This window comes from Ascaphus truei, chromosome 1 (genome assembly GCF_040206685.1).
Source record: "Ascaphus truei isolate aAscTru1 chromosome 1, aAscTru1.hap1, whole genome shotgun sequence".
Classification (NCBI taxonomy): Eukaryota; Metazoa; Chordata; class Amphibia; order Anura; family Ascaphidae; genus Ascaphus; species Ascaphus truei.
The window spans coordinates 466,540,121-466,558,938 of NC_134483.1; the positions used below are offsets into that span (position 1 = coordinate 466,540,121).

General features: G+C 42.2%; 1 protein-coding gene across 3 annotated transcripts in view; it reads left to right on the forward strand.

The window, feature by feature from the left end:
- Window positions 1-18,818, forward strand: part of LNX1 (ligand of numb-protein X 1) — a 163,147-nt gene that overhangs the window by 10,076 nt on the left and 134,253 nt on the right. Inside the window, exon 1 of one of the 3 annotated variants that reach the window (XM_075566594.1) lies at window positions 15,054-15,548. The exons of the other annotated variants lie outside the window; for them this stretch is intronic. Coding sequence (XP_075422709.1) covers window positions 15,457-15,548 — 92 coding nt within the window. The 5' untranslated portion in view covers window positions 15,054-15,456. Of the gene's footprint in view, window positions 1-15,053; window positions 15,549-18,818 lie in introns of those variants that run through there. 3 annotated transcript variants of the gene reach the window in all.

Below are 18,818 nucleotides of genomic sequence, written 5' to 3' on the forward strand. Positions count from 1 at the left end.
CACTCCTGCTCTATACAGACCAAAAAACATGGCTACCTTTAGTGAGATGTATTTTTTTACCTCCGGGATCAGTGCGTGTAGTGATTAAGGAGGGTGTTCTACACGTACTGGAAACGGCTTTATGCTGCAGCCACACGTTTACAATAACTGCTGTACTGTATTATTTCCAAAGCTAAACTTGGCCCTCAAACCAACAGCTTTTAGGTGCCATGTTTGTTGGATATGGGTTATTGTGTTTCCCACAGATAGGCTTTGAGAAATGCATGGATACTGTATAATAAATGCTAGTAAACATTTGTTAAAATCTGAAGTAACTCTTTAAAATGGTACAGTGTGTGTAACGTGGCTGAGTGTTTTCACTATATGACGACGCCAATACATGGTGCTAAGTAGGACTACAGCCTGAAGTATTGACAGTACTTTATTTTTGAAATATGGGATTCACTTCTTTATCCATCGTGGTTCTTGGACACCACTAAAAACGGACCCCCTGAACACTGCGAAAATAAGCTGTTCCCTTCCTGTGTATGCATTTATATCACTGATATCGTCATAACGCATCGGAAGTAAAACTACCGCAGCAGAATGCACCAGCTGTCTTCTACACCCAAATATAAACTTAACAAAGCATGTGTACTAATAAGGATTATCTCTGAAGAGAAATAGTGGCTTTCCAAACCGCGGAATAAAAGCTGTGTAAGGCTTGCATTTGATGGTGTTTACGTGCTCTGCTACACCTGCTTTGTATTAGGTATGTTTCTCAGAACTGTACTGTTTATTTCAGGAGAAACCAAGAGGAGACCATCAATTTGAATATGTGCTCTGTGTATTTTTAACTTTTAAATATATTTATTTTGAACTACCAACTTTGCATACCAGGTGTCAGAGCCACATACAGTAAGCTTTGCAGGATAAATAACAGGCTATGTGAACCATGGGATGAATGGCATTGACAGCTATGAAGTTTACTGTGATTATGAAGAAGGCTGGCAAATCAGACTTATGTAAAATGAAATATTGTATTGAGTTCGTGAACGTTACGGGGTTATTGCTTACATTCTGTCTATGGACCTCCCTTTGAGATTCACCAATACTAAACCTATAGTTTTAGTGATCAAGCTGCTTTGTGTTCTGCAATGGTGTTTCATGACCAATGTATATGTGGCACTCCGTCTGCTGGGAACTTTTGTAATTTTATAGCTATACGGATATACTGTATTTTGTTTCTTTTAAATTATTCACGGTGTTGGGATGTTCTCACTTTTATCCTGAGTTATTTTGGGTTATGCGTTTATATTTCTTTGCACTTATCAAACGCCCCTTTGTGTCAGCCTTTGGGAGTGACGTCACTTTGGGTCCTAGGGAGTCAGGGCATATTTTTTGTTCTGTTTTTGCCATCTCTGTAGGTCTAAAATGTGAGTGTTGTACTACTGTTATATCCTGATGAATATATATTCCCCATCGAAACGATGACTAACGGAATACAATATTTAATACTTACTTAAGTCTGGTGCGCGAGCCTTCTTAATAGATTGTACATATACTTGCAGCCACAGCCTCTGCATTTGCTGTGCACCCAGCAGAGTGTATAATTGTTGATGTCACATGGCAGATTGGTCATGTAGAAGTAGAAATCTGAGACACTCTTATTTTTCTCCCAAATTACTTGTGGGGAAGTCTATACAAAAAGAAGTGCTGGCGGTCCTCGGTTATACAACCTACAATGCTTTCTTGACTATAGCGTTGAATCATGAATCATCGTAAAGCGAAACCAATTTTCTGCCCATTGGTATGTATTATAAAGCGTCGGAAATGAGTATCGGTGAGTGTTGGATGTGGCATTTTTGGGTTGGAAAACTGCCCATTGGTATGTATTATAAAGCATCCTATATGAGTATCGGTGAGTGTTGGATAAGGCGTTTTCGTCTCGGAAAACTGCCCATTGGTACGTTTTATAAAGCGACGGATATGCCGTAGCACATACACCGTAGCAATGTTTACTTTGCTTGTGTTTTTTTAAATGGTGTAAGCAGGGGGTGGGGGGTTTGGGATTGTAGCGCGAATCGTCTGTACGGTGTACCAGCACCCACCGTCTTCTTTTTCTCTTGCCTTCTCCTGATTCTCACCTTCTGCGGCATCGTCTTGTGATGCTGCATTGCCATGACAATGTGACAACGCGAGCAGGAGAAGATGAGGGGTCGGGTACCAGCACTTATTAAATTACAAAAAAAAGCACTGGGTGTCATATATACAGGTACACCGGCATGTGAGGCACCCTCCTATAAGTATAGCATGAGGGCAACCCTCACAATCTCTAGTGACACAAAAATTCATTACGGATTTAAGCCCTTAGGTATGAATGCTTAGACATTCTTGATACTGGGATGTGCAAAAGAACTGTTTCAATGACCCAATAATGCTGGCCATTTTATGTACAGTATGTGGTGCATTTGTTTTTGTAGAAAACTAAACCAAAAATAATTTGTGCACTCAGCAGATGCAAGAGGTGGATCAATAACAAAATTAAATGGCGGAGACAAAAAAAGCATGTTTGTGGATTAGGAACTCAGTGTGCTGGGAATGTTTTGCAACTCGAGTCAGATTGGAACATAACAATCCATAGTGTGATAAAAAGAAACATGCAGGAGCAATTATGAAAAGAAACAGCTTGACGCAGAAGCCGTTTCTATATACTGTACAGAGCAAATTAAGTACATGGGCCATCTAAGGTAAAATGATCACTGCTATCCTAAAGTGACTTTGTTTTATTAATTGGTGTGTGGTTTCTTTTTATGAATCCTGTTTAAAGCGGCCATCTGCACTGCTTCAATTGTTGGAACTTTAGTGCCTCCCAATATCTTACCAACCCCGGATCAAGAGTTATCCAACATACTTATTCACTCACTGGCAGCTAACTTGTTGGTGGCCTTTTTACGGCTATGAATAACTGTAATCTTCTTTAAAGCAACAGTCCAAGCTGCCGTTTTTTTATTTATTTATTTCCCCTTTAATATGTGCATCAATACAATCCACACAATAAGTAATTAGCAACATTGCTGATTTGATCCGTTCTCCTGTGATCGATTCGGCTTGGGGGTTCACTAAATGGCTGTTAGTGCAGCAGAAGAGGACCAAAGATGCAATGTTCTGTGGGGAAGATCATGTGACCAGGCAGTCACTAGATACAATTGGTGCACTGCTAGAGAGAGGGCAGGGCTCCAAAAGGGGTGTGCCAGAGCTTGTTTCAGAAGAGGAAGGGGATGTGACTTTGTAAATGGTTGCTATACAAGCAAAAAATGCTTGTTACATTATAATACATTAAAAATGTAATTCAGAGTTGTTTTTAAAAAAGCTACAATATTTTCTCATACTGTAGTACAGAACTGATTTTATTTTACTTGGTCTTCAGCTTTAAAGGACTTTTAGGTCACTTTACTAATACACACCCTGTTATTATCCAAGTTTTTCTTCATAAACTCAATGGAAAAATGGTACAGACTTCAGATAGCATTAATGTATGAGCAGGGCCCCCTTTGTATCTGTTCGTGCATCTTTGTCCTTATTTGTATGTACCTCTGTTTGTAATGATCAAATCTTCGTACCCCAATTTTACCACGCTGCAGAATATGTTGGCACTTTACAAAGAAATAATAATAATAATGTAGCATTGCGGGTAGTGTCCATTCATATAATTAGGGATTCGTTCTACATCCGTCATCTAATGCAGTTTTACTTCTCCAGCCCTGTAGCAGAGGTTGGAATGCTGTTATACACAAGTTACAAAACTAGAACCTTTTGCATGTTCGATCAATGTTCTTCTGAAGAATAAACAAACCATGCCATATTCTTTTTAATCGAAAGAAACCATCCAATGAATTCCCGTTACACCTTCTTTTACAAACGACATCAAATATTGCATAAACCAGCAACACCTTTGTACATTATTTTTTTCATCTGACCTGTGAACCTGAAGACCCTCAATTCCCAAAAATGTATATTAGTGGGTTTTGATAACTCTACAAAGATATATTTTAAGGCCCAGAACCACAGAGCTCCATTAGGCCGTGATTATACCCCAAAACGTGCGCGGCGCCAAAACATGTTGCATACATCCAATAAAACTGCTCACACCTCTGGCGACGGTTGCGGCGTGTTGTATTGCAAAGCGTACGGCTGGAGAAGAGACTTTGGAATAATTTTTTTTTTCTTGTGACGGCCGTGTCACGTGAGCGGTTCAGCCAATGAGGGTGAACCGCTCATGGCCACGCCTCCAAGCCTCCTCTGCTCTCCCTCCCTGGTATATTCAAGATGCTGCCTGGCGGCAGCGCTGGGTTACGTCACAGAATAGCGCTGCCGCCCTGTAGCACTTGGTATAATCAAGGCCTTATTGGCTTACCGATGCACTAACATAAATGAACGCATTGTTAAGTTGTTACTGGTATCTTTAATGCTCAGTAACGCAGTATTAGTGCTGTTTTCAGCCATAATAGCTCTTGTGTTAACTATACCAGATGTTAGTGCTAATGATATGCAAAAGAGGTGTTCCCACTAACCACGCATATGTACAGAGCTCTGTTACAGTTATCGCAGGGATTTACTGAGACATTAGTTAGGTCAGAGCTAAGCTTGGTGTTACTCGCATCAAAACCCTAACATACTGTAGGTCTTTTACAGGATCTGGATGTGTATAAGATCACAGTTAGGTTTGATTTAACTGACATATTGTTATTTACAGGGTTCTTTCGCTCTCCTGTCTTCTCTTTTTTTTAAATACCTAATCAGTCTGGGTGGGAGTAACATCACCTTTGGGTAAGACGGACTTAATGCCATGTTATTTGAAGCTAACGCAAGGCAGTGTCAACTTACCACATCTAATCCATACGGCACACCGGTGAGCACGTGACATATATGTGACAAGGGTTAATACACACAGCTAACTAGCTAACTCACCTTTCACCTACGCAAGGTACCTATAATCAGTAATATTTGCCCTCACTCTGTCACCATATATATATATTTTAACTCGCTCACTCCACCACAGAATTTACTAGAATATTAATTTGCAGGGTCCATGGTCCGTGTTTAAGAAAACTGCACTTAACACACAAAAATCTGTTATAGCAAAATGTGTCCAAAAATGTAAATTACTCTCTAAAAAAGCATGCAACATTTCAAATCAGAGCCTAAAGAATTACTATACTTGTTTAAGTTTAATACATGAAAAGTACAGTGCTTAGGTTACATAACAAGATTAAAAGAACATACAGTATAACAATGCAGACAGTTTCTTCAAATAAAAAGGATAAACAAAGAATTCCTATACGTTACCAAAGAACATGTAACAGGTTCTTCCAAGAGAGGTCCCTAGAATATGAAAGATGAGAATTCATGTGTCTGATCCCAAAACATATGTCTGTTGAATTCTAATTCATCATTCAATTGCAGGGCTTATATCCTAAAACCCTTCCATTGAAAACAGCATATGTCTACCTTGTGGGTGTGTTTACAACCCACCCCTTTTATTAATCTATTTGGATGACATTTTTATGGCGTAAGAAAACAAGCCTCTCTTTTTTTGACTTTTAAAGCTTGACTCAATATATAAAAGACTTCATAATGTTGTTTCTATAATACTTAAACAAACACCATCTATACTATTGCGCCTGTACTTCATATGCACGCCTGAATATGAAACATTACAATCTACATTAACTTCAACATTTGCATGAGAAACAGATATGTTGGTGCTCTTAAACAATACCTCCCTGGTCTCAGTCTCAGAACAGACCAGGACAAATGGCAGAACTCCGTGGATCAGTGGTATGGATCCGCGCCAGAATCTGCTGCTCCAGCTGGATGGTCCCATATAAATAGTCTCTCTCTTGAAGTTTTGGCTTGCTCACTGGCACGGGCCGCAATTCCCACCCAGGGATAATGTCCGGCAGCATATGCCTCTGGCTTTGCCTTACTATTGGGAAAGGGTCCCTACCTAAGGCCTTTCCCTACAGCATACACATCTCAGCACTTCTACTGTGGCTCAGGGGATCTATCTGGGACCTAGGGGGGAATCTGGCCTTGTCCAAAGGATAGAAACAAACAAGGAGTGAACTGCGCTCTATAAATTGTGAACTAAGTGGTGTATTCTTACAGTGATAAAGTGATTAAATATATATATAAACCTGTTACTTTGTGAAGGTGTGCAGCTGTATTCGTGGAATGGCTCCACAGACCAACTAGAAGAACAAATACAAAAGAAACAGCGCAAAAGACCTCATAGTGTAGTATGAATATAAAATTATATTGGTAAAACAGGTGAGTATTGCGCGTACATCAGATAAAATAATTACTGGCAGTACATGTATATGGACATGTTACCAATCAGAACCACGGGTGGAACGGGCAATCATCAGGTGGATATTCTCTCCTTCCCCTCTCCTTTGGTGGATCAAGGCTGCTGTGGTGTATGGTGTTACCCCGACATCCAGCTGCAGTAGTCCGGTGGAATTCTTCTACTTCACAGCTGTTGTTTCAGCGGGGCAGGCTCACGGCATCCAGTTTCAGCAATCCGGTAGATTTCGTCTGCTGTGCGGCTGTTGATCCAGCGAGACAGGCTCTCACCCTGTATCTCTCGGCGTGTGACGTCAGACTCCGGCGCACGTCAATGACGTCATCTGGCAGCGTCTTCACGATCTCAGCCGGTCAGGGAGGCAGCGGGCGGGAACGGAGATTAATAAAGGGTGTATACAGGATACAAATGCACAGTGGGTAGTACTAGAGAAGCGTCCTCTTATCCAACGCGTTTCGTACTATTACAGTACTACTCCCTGCCAGATGACGTCATTGACGTGCGCCGGAGTCTGACGTCACACGCCGAGAGATACAGGGTGAGAGCCTGTCTCGCTGGATCAACAGCCGCACAGCAGACGAAATCTACCGGATTGCTGAAACTGGATGCCGTGAGCCTGCCCCGCTGAAACAACAGCTGTGAAGTAGACGAATTCCACCGGACTACTGCTGCTGGATGTCGGGGTAACACCATACACCACAGCAGCCTTGATCCACCAAAGGAGAGGGGAAGGAGAGAATATCCACCTGATGATTGCCCGTTCCACCCGTGGTTCTGATTGGTAACATGTCCATATACATGTACTGCCAGTAATTATTTTATCTGATGTACGCGCAATACTCACCTGTTTTACCAATATAATTTTATATTCATACTACACTTTGAGGTCTTTTGCGCTGTTTCTTTTGTACTTGTCCAAAGGAGCACTGCTTCCTGGACCCTACCTGTACCCTCTCTGTCCAGATCCTGACTGACTTCCGCGCCCCCGCACGCGAAAATGTATCTCCTTGCTACCCGTGATCCTGCCAGCCCCATTGGCTCTCGTGTGACACGTGACCTCCGCCCCTGGTGCTGCTTGGAGTCATAGTCCCCGCGGATCCTCCTTATCATTGCCTCCGCGTGTGCCTAGTCTCCTGCGCATGCGCAACTCTCTCATGGCAGCCGCACTCGCATCTGCGCATACACGAACCTTCGCATATGTGCGCGCAACATTCCCCTGGCAGCGGAGGTAAGGGGTAGGAAATGGGAGCTCGGAGAACCAGAGGGGACCTGGCTACACATATAAATAACAAATAATACAATAACAGATCATGGGAATAAGTGCTTCAGACATAAAAGTAACATTTAGGAAGAGGAGTTCCTGCTCCAAAGATCTTACCATTTAAATAACTAGTGGCTGTTATTTTTGCCTATAATTAGGTTTGTGGATTTGTGTTAACCTCAAGGAACATAACATCCGTTACCAATTTTGATAACACGATGCCCAATAGCACGTTATCAGCCCTATCTTACCAGAGCTTTGTGGATAGGATTGCCTGATGATTTCTCCAAAAATACTGGACACAATGGCGAAAAATGTGGCGCGCTCAAAGTCGTGGAGAGGTATGTTATTTATAAATAATCAGACCGTTACGTAATTTTTTCTAAATTTCACTGCAAGTTTGCCCCAATTTGCACCATTTCATATTCTATTTCATGAAAAATTCTGGGGAGGGGTTTGTGGATTGAGCGCCCTCCCAGCATTTTTTACAAAATAGAATATGAAATAGTGCAAATTGGTGCATACGGGGATTGATTTAAAAAAAATGAGTAATGGTCAGATAATTTATAAATAACATACCTGAAGTCATACTGTAAATGACGAGCAATACTAATCTTAATGATCCTCTGAAATCTCCTACTTCCAAGATTGTTGCAACCCCCCTCATTCTCTCGCCTCCCCTCATCCTCACCCCACCCTCATCCTCTCACCCCCTCCTCCTCTCGTACCCCCTCCACATCCTCTCGCACCCTTCCCCTCATCCTCTCGCACCCCCTCCCTTCATCCTCTCGCTCCCCCACCCCTCATCCTCTCGCACCCCCACCCCTCATCCTCTCGCACCCCCACCCCTCATCCTCTCGCACCCCCTCCCTTCATCCTCTCGCACCCCCACCCCTCATCCTCTCGCACCCCCACCCCTCATCCTCTTGCACCCCCACCCCTCATCCTCTCGCACCCAATCCCCTCATCCTCTCAACCCCGCTCCTCATCCTCCTATCACACCACCAACCCCCCCTCCTCCTTCCTCATGCTCTCCCCCTTCTGTTGTCTTACCTGTGCAGATCCTCCTGGCAGACAGTGGCACTATCAATATCTCAGAGCTTTCTTTGGAGGTAGGAGGCACACAGTGAAGATCTTCTCTCCACTCCCACAGGTAAATTTGGATGGCAACTACATTTCCCATCACGCAGGTGGGGGAGCAGCGCACGTTCCTTTGTGACGTGGAGCCCTCCCATTGGTCAGTCTTCTCCTTTGCTGGGCATCCGGGGGAAAGACGCTGCGTGGCTCCTTTGCCCTGGTTACCAGACCCTGCGGCCTGTGGGAGATGGCTCCGTTACTGCTCACACTGCCGCTTTTGCTTCTCGGTCGGAGGTAATTGCAGGGACCTTGCGCCCGGCCACCCTCCGCACTCGTGCTGCCTGCCGTACATCCAGAGAGAGAATACCGTACACATACAGTACATGTCCGGTGTTACCTCTCATTTTTTTACATTGGTATCTCGGTCTTAAAGAGCAGTAACTGATGTTGAGAAGACGTCACTTGGGAAATATAGGGTACAGAACAAATCCAAGAATTCTAAAAAATGTTAATAACCAGTTTAAGGCTGTACATTAATAATATTTTTTCCTGGAGAGCTACAAAACAACCTTGCCAGGTTTATCTAACATTTGTTTATATATTCTGATGTTACTGTTAATGATATTGTAATAAAGTAGTAGGTGCCTAACTAAGCATAAGGATAATTGAGCAGAAATCTTACCGCCTATGAAATGAGTCCTCTTGCACTCTCATAAGTGAGGTTTGGTTTTATTGTACTGCGGAAGCATAACCTCCAGCCTGGCCAATGTGGCAAATGCATACCTAGGCATTTGAGAAGATTTTATTCCATGACATGTAGTGCGTGCTGAGAATCGTGGCCTACTGTATATAATAAACAGCCGACCTGTAAATTCCAACATGCAATGATAAGAACGGTATTATGTTCTCCGTGATTCAGTGTTATGCTGCAACGAAGAAATTATACAGATTTCCATTTATATCTCATTTAGAGATGATGTGATGTATTTTATTACAGATTAACAGCGTCCTTGAAAATATTCCGCTTAAAACAGTAAGGATCAATTAAAAACAAGGTTTCAAAAGCACATTAGTATACTGTAAGTATGTCTTGCATGCAGTAATACCATAAGACCAAGTGTCTCTTTGCAAAAGCAGCATTTTTCGAAGGGTGGCTTAGAGACTCTGCTATCTTTCCCAGTAAAGGAATGCTCCTTAAAGACAAGGGTTGAGGTCATTGTTGGGACAATCTAGCTACTTGTGTTTTCCTTGAAGATAAAAGCATCTGAATTGACATCACATCCTTGTTTATTACTGTAAACTTTCAACACCAATTTGGAAGATATTGTGTATAAAACATTTGTTCAGTTTAAGAAAAAAAATATTCAACTGTTTTAAGAAAAGCTGGTATCATGCTATTTGAGGATTGTATAGCCCCCAGGTTCCTCATAGACAAAACAAACAGAAGAAAAGAACAGACTACGAGACATATATTTTTTAGGCGGTGCATGTTACTGTACATACGACAGTAGCCGTTAACTTGAATGAGCCGTGAGGTGTACCGGTCTTAATTCCATCATTATTTTGAGGTGTCAAATGATTGATTTAAAATACAAGCTGAAAGGCTTCAAACTATTATTGTCAAAATTGATGCCATGGTAATTCTAAGGCTGCGGCCCCACTGCCTGCGCTGCACGTGCGCCTGCTTTGCTGGCGGCGCGTGCAGCCGAATTCCCCAGTCTGCAGGGGAAAAGACAGGGGTGGTGGGGGCGTGACTGGGGAGTGATGGGGCGCGGCCATGTCACCCGGCAGGTTCGCCCTCATTGGCTGAACCGCCGGGGGGGCATGGCCTAGCGCTCCGTTACTTGTTCCCATCACAATTTGAATGTGAGTCTGAAAAATTCACCGCGCGGCGCCCCCACTGAGGCGCGGCTCTTGTCCCCGCAGCGCCCGCCATAGTGAGCGCTGCAGTGGCCAGTGGGGACCTGGCCTAGTGCATTATCGCATTTAAAGTTGCAGTCCTGCTCAGTTGGCCCTGTGAAATCTTCCACTCATATTTTATGGACCCGATTTTAGAGTTTAAGCAGAATTTCAAGATAGCGGGGGCATTAAAAGTTAAGCATTTTGGCTATTTCTCAAACTACAACCCGGTTTGGTTAGGAGCTACAGAGTAGTTAGCAGATGGCCTTAAAATATGGCAATCAGGTCTTAGATTAGTGCTAGCGACTATGCCAAATGTTGACATCTTTCTCGGTCATACGTCTATGAGTAATCACTGTCTGTCTGCGGAACATTTGTTTTTAATTGCCTCAAAACTTTACCTTTGGGGGAGTGACCTCAGTCTGCAACAACTGAGTTTTGCAAGTACAAGCTCCGCAGCACAATGACCAAGGAAACGAGCTGCCAGCCGGCAGAGATTAGAATAAAACTTACATTTTAACAGGGCAACATTTGAATGACTAATACATTATTTCCCTTCTTCCCTGGGGTATTCATTTATTCTCAAGAATATCACACATAGCCAGATAACATCTACACATCAGCAGAGCCACCACTGCAGCCATGGTTCCAGAAAATGTATGTTGCAAATGCCGCGTTCTGATGGTGCCGTTGTCTTAACGCAGGGTCTCTACAGGCTGGTAATTAAGCAGGGGTCCTAAATATAAAATAGCCATTTACCCATCTCTAGACTGGACGCTAATACCAAACCGGTGCTATCTAATGTGTGTACGCATAGGACAAGGCAGGCCTCCGCTCTGTCTGTCGATTTGTTATGTTAATGCCCCCACGCAAACTGTTGCTTGAGCCTATTTTGGGATATCTGTAAATTGGGGCATTATTTTTACTTGCCACAAACAGGCCATTTGCACCTACAGAATGAGTTTGTACTTGTACTCCATTGTCATTAGCCAGTGCACTCGGAAAATATTAATATAAAAAAATATGCTTTATGTGGCTCTTTGTGACCCTAACAAAGTGCCTTTTTTTTTTTTTTATTCCGTAATATTTCATTTACTTGGCTTTATTTTATTTTCTCAGATTAGATGCCATTTTCTGTAAGATGTCTTCCTGCTCTGGAAGGTGTCTTCCTGCTCTTGAAGGTGTCTTGGAAGGTGTCTTCCTGCTCTGGAAGGTGTCTTGGAAGGTGTCTTCCTGCTTTGGAAGGTGTCTTGGAAGGTGTCTTCCTGCTTTGGAAGGTGTCTTGGAAGGTGTCTTCCTGCTCTGGAAGGTGTCTTCCTGCTCTGGAAGGTGTCTTCCTGCTCTGGAAGGTGTCTTGGAAGATGTCTTCCTGCTGTGGAAGGTGTCTTCCTGCTGTGGAAGGTGTCTTCCTGCTGTGGAAGGTGTCTTCCTGCTGTGGAAGGTGTCTTCCTGCTCTGGAAGGTGCCATCCTGCTGTGGAAGGTGCCTTCCTGCTCTGGAAGGTGTCTTCCTGCTGTGGAAGGTGCCTTTCTGCTCTGGAAGGTGCCTTCCTGCTGTGGAAGGTGCCGTCCTGCTGTGGAAGGTGCCTTCCTGCTGTGGAAGGTGCCTTCCTGCTGTGGATGGTGTCTTCCTGCTCTGGAAGGTGCCTTCCTGCTCTGGAAGGTGTCTTCCTGCTCTGGAAGCTGTCTGGTGGAATAACACTGCTTGGTAAATAAGGCTAAAATGTGCATGGCCATCAATCCCCCCTTACTGCAGAGGGGTAATGCATAGAAAGGCCCTCTGGCATCAAATATATGTTGGTGTATGTATATACGTGTATATATGTTTGCTTTTTTCACTTTATTGTAACTTATACATTTGTTGCTTGGAGTACCCATGACCCAAAATGGCAGTTTAACTGAAAAGTACTGATTTCTATCAGTGAGACTCCGTTAAAAAATATGTAAGGTTGACTCAAATCAGTGATACAAAACTCACAGAAGTTGAGTGATGTTAAAGATCTGATTGCCAGAAGCTTCTTTTGCTTTTATAAACGTATATAGCATATTACAGTTTCTCAACCAGGGTTCCATGTAACCCAGAGGTGCATCAGACTAACCGTAAGGGAGCACTGTGCAAAAAAACAAGTGTGTGATGTTTGTATATCTTCCCAAATGCTGCAATGTTTTATTGATTTTATTGCTGGGGAAAAGATTTTGCATTACAGTACATTAAAAATAACAGAAAAACTGAATGCTGCCATTCCATTTACAGTTAATTATGATCACACTGTAATGTATGTGTAATTATAAAATTAGATTGTCATTAGATACTTATTTTCATTTTCCATCCAGTTTTATTTGAACAAAAAAAAGTGACGATTCATAAAATGATGGGGTGCCCCAGCAATTTAAGCATCTCAATAGGGGGGACCTGTGCAGAAAATGTTGAGAAACTCTGGTAGGTTACATAGGTTATATTGTTTTGATAGTTTAGGAGTTGTTGCAATCAATGTTGTTGATCATGAGTGTACAAGACCACAACAAACGCTTCCGCCGCCTGAAGATGAGATTTCTTCTAAGGTTTCCGAAGATTTCACCTGCCATTTGTCGTGAACATAAAGGGCTGTATTTACTAAGCAGTGCAACTCCATAAGGCCTGGGCCATGGAGCCTTCGCCCGCGCTGAGGCGTGCGGAGGTTGTGGGAAAGCGGGTGCTTTCCCTGGCTATCATCGACGGGCCGTGGGGGGCATTCTTAGGGGCGTTCCTAGGGGCGTCACTGAGCTGGTTCGCCCTCATTGGTCGAACCGCTCACGTGACCTGTCTGTCGCGCTGAGAAATCAGTTTAACTGATTTCTCACGCAACGCGCGCCCCATCCTGCTTCCACGCGGACGCGCCTGCACGCCACATGGCCACGAACACTGCCTTGATGCAGTCTGTTCGCTCAGCGGCCGCCTCCGCACAGTCTGCAGTACCTGGCCCCAGCCTAACACACATTGAGCATGTTATAATGGACTGCAAGTGGTCTTCCGGTACAGACCGCATCGTATGGATTGGAACCGCTTAGGACATATGATCCTTTATGGCCTATTAGCTTGAATGAGGCAGTGCGATGTCTTTCAGCTTAGACAGTGTCTTGTGGAGTAACACTTCTTAGTCAACATGGCCCAAAATGTGAGGCACATATATTCATTTTATCATTAGGACTGCTAATTCATTGTGGGGCCAAATGTATTAACACATTTTTCAAATATGTGTTTTGTTTCACGAATTTCAGTGCTAAAATAATACATTTTGTTAACCTATATTATGAAACAGTCATGCTGAGTCAAATACATTTTGGGGTTGATGATACATACCAACTTCTTTCTGCGCTAATACTATTAAGAGGTTTTTTACGCGTTTACTCCAAACTGAACTTGGCGGATGATTGTGACGCACGTTTAATTAATTTTGTATTACACCGGAAAAAAAAAAAATTATGTTTGCATATGTACCGCAAACACAGTCCCTTTCTTTGCGCCAACACAAAATGAACATTTTTTTTTATACAATTTGCGCAGATGGAGAAATGTGAGCTTAGTGCCTAGGTGCGCACAAGCGCAATTGAAATGGAGTTTGACATGCAACACTTTTACGATAATAAGTCATTTGCGACACTTCGTACATAGGCCCCCTATGTGTGAATCGTATGAATCATTATGACTAAATGTTTTATGTGCATATTTAGAACAAAAACACTGAGATGTGGTAAATGTATTATATTTTAAATACACCTTATATAAGTTTTAGATTTGGTATGCTTTCCTATTTAGCTTATTTTTTGTTTTCTAAAAGTGCTATAAGCAGGGAGTCCAACATGAATCAATGAAATCATATGGTAGAACCCACTCAATTCCTCATACCGCCACTCAATTCCTCATGCCTCCCTGCCTCTAACTATCGTTTGCCGATTATTGCTATTTCCACTTGCCCATACTTAGGGTTGCAAGACGTCCTGTACATAAAGGATTGGCCCTTATTTCATTGACTTGTTCTGTTGTCCCTGAAGGGTCTGTCAGGACGCATAATTGTCTGGTATTTTAAGCATTTTAGTATTAAAATGCCTGAACTTAAAATTACTGTAATGAAATAAGTTATACCATGACCACCACCTCTATAGGCGCTACTTCTTCTCCTATCGCTATGTATTAGTTCAGTGTGCATCTATCCCCGCCCTGTCATGAGCAGAGATGATAAGAACCAAAGCTCGAAGCATTCACAAATCATTCATCCCTCATTATGACATCACACATTCATACTGGATGTCTGGGTCCCGTATTATAAAAACTTACATTTCACAACCCTACCATACTTGGGTGTGTTTCATATTTTTACAAGGCACTGATGCTGTCGCTTGTTTCTGTAAGTGCACATGTTTCTGTATGTGCTTTACCTCTTTTACATTCAATGCTGAGCATCAAACAATCAGACCTTTCTCTGACTTGCTTAAGCTATCACAACCCATCTGCTTCTGGCCTGTGATGTAAATGTACCAGCTGTTTATAAAGAACCACTCTGAATCATGCAGGAGGCTGGTCCCTTTACCTTGCATCAGCCTGTTCACAGCATAAGTCACTGTCTCGCCATCCATGCTGCTCTGTCCCTAAACCCTCACGTCTACCAATCTGTGATCCGAATCAACTAATCTTCTTACCAGGTCAATGATTTTCACCGCGTAGCTTAGTTTGAGATTTCTGTCAGATTCATGATGTGCTACAATTGATGTGAAAATAGGAAGATCCATCTGGGAGAAAAAAAAAAGAGAGATTTGGGTGTCATAAAAGCTGGAAGCCGTGTGTTTTGAAACGGCAGGCAGAGAGAGGAGACAGTCCGGAAGCCGTGCCTGCTCAAAATGAAGGCTCTTCTGTTATTGGTCTTACCTTGGTTAAGCCCTGCCAACTATATAGACAATATGGGCAATCTACACTTCCTGTATTCTGAACTGTGAGTACTCACAGTGAACCTATGTGTGTGTCTGTGTTTGCTGTTCACATTTGTGTTTAACCCTCTCAAACAAGCGAGGGGTTTTGAGTGTTTTCGTGTTTTTCAATCTGTCACAGATAACCCTTCAGCATTAAATGGGTTCATGGCAAATAAAATGATGATTGATATGCAGTACTGTGTTTTTGATTGAGAGCCATCTGTCACGGGACTCTTTCGCATTCAGGGGGTTAATGGGAAATAAAATGATTTCTGTGCATTTTTTGTGTTTTTGATGGAGATAAATTGGTTGTAGGACCTGACAGCATGAAATTGGTTCATTAGTAATTAAAATGATGATGTATATTACAAGTATGAGACTACTAAAGACCTGAGAGTGGTGCTAATGTAAAAATGGGGGAAATCTTGTGTCATGTAAACATATTTACACGAGGTACCAGGAGTTCATGAAGGTACAATTTTAGGACTGAAACATCCATGGTTTTGACGTGAATAAATATTTTTTTGCACCTTTAAAAACCAGTGTGTGCCTAAATGAGGCCTGAATTAAATGTGCATTAAACTGTGTGCTACACAATGACTACAAAGGAAAATGGGTACGAGTAATTGTATAGAGAAAATCGACTACAGGGCTACATTGAACAATGTGTCACAATGATATCATTGCTCTCATTCTAGAGTATTATCTGTGCTGTTTTGTTTTAAATGTCATTTCTTTTTAAGAAATCTCATTTGTATGCTTAGGGAACATAATCACCTGAGTCATTGAATTTCATACTGTACATGCAATAGCTGGGCCTTTGATCATGGGCAAGCCATGAAAAAAGATCATGTTCTGCTTACCGATTTGAAATAAAATCTATTTATTTAATGATTTAAAATGCAGCTTATGGATTCTTACTAACCATAAAATAACTTTTTTCATTTAAATTTTAATTGGGCTATAAATGTAAATGCGTAAAGTCTTGAGTTAAATGTATTATTTAAAATGAATATGCATGCTTAAAAACGTGATAAACAATATTGGTCACAGGCAAGAACTGCCTTTCAACTGGTGGCTAAGCACAGGGATGATAAATTAGTTCTAGTGATTGGAAGGACGGGGTTAAACTGACATTAACAGAGCACTGCAGGCCAACAGCTTCATTTGACAGCAAACATGCATGGTCCTGATTATGCGGACATAACAAATGGGACTTGTAACAAAGAACCCATTCTAGAATTCAGCCTGGTACATAATGCACGTCGTTAATCATTAATTAATAGTTCTGTCACTGCTCATAGCATGGCTGAATATTGTGCCATACCTTCCGCAATTACTTGCAGCGAAGAGAAACTCTGACTCAACAGAAATTTTGGGACTCACGTGTATGATTTTATTGATCTGTTTTGCTGACGGGGTTTGGGCAATATTGTTGTTGTTTTCCAAGATGGGAAATAAAATAGGTGTAACCACTTGACTCCTAGAGACACCTACATTGTGTTGCATTCCAAAAGGCACTAAATAGGGCTAATCTAGCTACAAAGGTATTTACACTCTTAACCGCTTTATAAGGGATTCTGTACTTTCTGGGGAGGGATCACATCTGGAATTCTCTAACATCTTTCTGTATAAGTTAGCAGTACATGTTCTATTTGTAAAGTTGCTGCTTGCTTTTACTTGCGTAACTATAGCTTAATGCAGTGACGCCACTTAATTGTCCAACTTTAAGGTGACTGGTTAAGTATGTAGTAATGTTTTGGGCATACTGGCGAACGTGAAGGCTCCGATTAGTGAGAATTTGTAGGAAAGGAAGGAATCTCTTGGTCTTCCATTGTCTTGCAATGGAGCGAGATAGCTATTATCAAGGAGGAATCATAAAAATGTTAAATTTTTAAGTTAAAAATAAGAATTCAACCTGACTGCTCGAGTTCTGAGTGCTGAGGTACCTCAAATGTGTCATTCCTCAGGTTTAAGACAAAAGAGGTTAGAACAAATATTTCTAACCTCTCTTCCACATGCCAACAGTTATACCAAGTTACATTAGGGGCATCTTAGTCAAATATACTGTTGTCATAATTTAGCATAGGAAAACCAGTAAATCAGCATCTCCCCTCATGAAATCCCTCTCCTGGCTTCCGATCAAATCCCGCATCTCACACTCCATTCTTCTCCTCACTTTTAAAGCTTTACACTCTTCTGCCCCTCCTTACATCTCAGCCCTAATTTCTCGTCATGCACCATCCAGACTCTTGCGTTCTGCTCAAGGATGTCTTCTTTCTACCCCCTTTGTATCTCAAGCCCTCTCCCGCCTTAAACCTTTTTCACTGACTGCCCCACACCTCTGGAATGCCCTTCCCCTCAGTACCCGACTAGCACCCTCTCTATCCACCTTTAAAACCCACCTTAAGACACACTTGCTTAAAGAAGCATATGAATAGCACTGTGGATATTCTGAACACATGATACATAAAGCTTGGCCCCCTGCAGACGCACTTACCAGAACTCCCTCCTACTGTCTCTGTACGTTCTCCCTACCTACCAATTAGATTGTAAGCTCCTTGGGGCAGGGACTCCTCTTCCTTAATGTTATGTTTATGCCTAAAGCACTTATTACCATGATCTGTTATTTATATTATCTATTATTTATTCGATTACCACATATATTACAACTGTGAAGCGCTATGTTCATTAATGGCGCTATATAAATAAAGACATACAATACAATACAATACGATAGAGCATAATATTTCACCTCGACTTCTGTAATATCTTCTGGTTTTCCTCTCTCTCTCTTCCATCTCACAAACAACTCTTTCTCCCCTCTATGTAAGTCTCTACCCTGGTTATTATCCAGAAACAAATGTGTGCCCTCCTACACAAATCCCTGTGTGCGACTGCCCTACCACACATTTCAGAACTTCTCTCGAGACTCCCCCAAACACCTTCTCTGCTCTTTCCGGGAATCTCCTCATCCCTTATAACCTGCTCTCATTCCCTCCTCTAATACTTTTTCAAGGTTGCACAATACACATGGAACTCTCTTCCCAGTAACATCAGGCGCTCCCCCACCCTTCACACATTTAAATGTGCTTGAAAACAAATCTCTTTAAATGCGCATATGCAACATCCTACTGATAGTCCCAATCTTCTTTCTCTGGCCTTTGCCATGACACCTATTGCCTCTTAGCAAGAAAAACAGGTCCTAGATTCTAGCTTCATGACAAATATCATTCAGTCACACACCAACCTCCTTTCCCCACTATGTCTTATGCTTCCACTCTCCTTTGCTT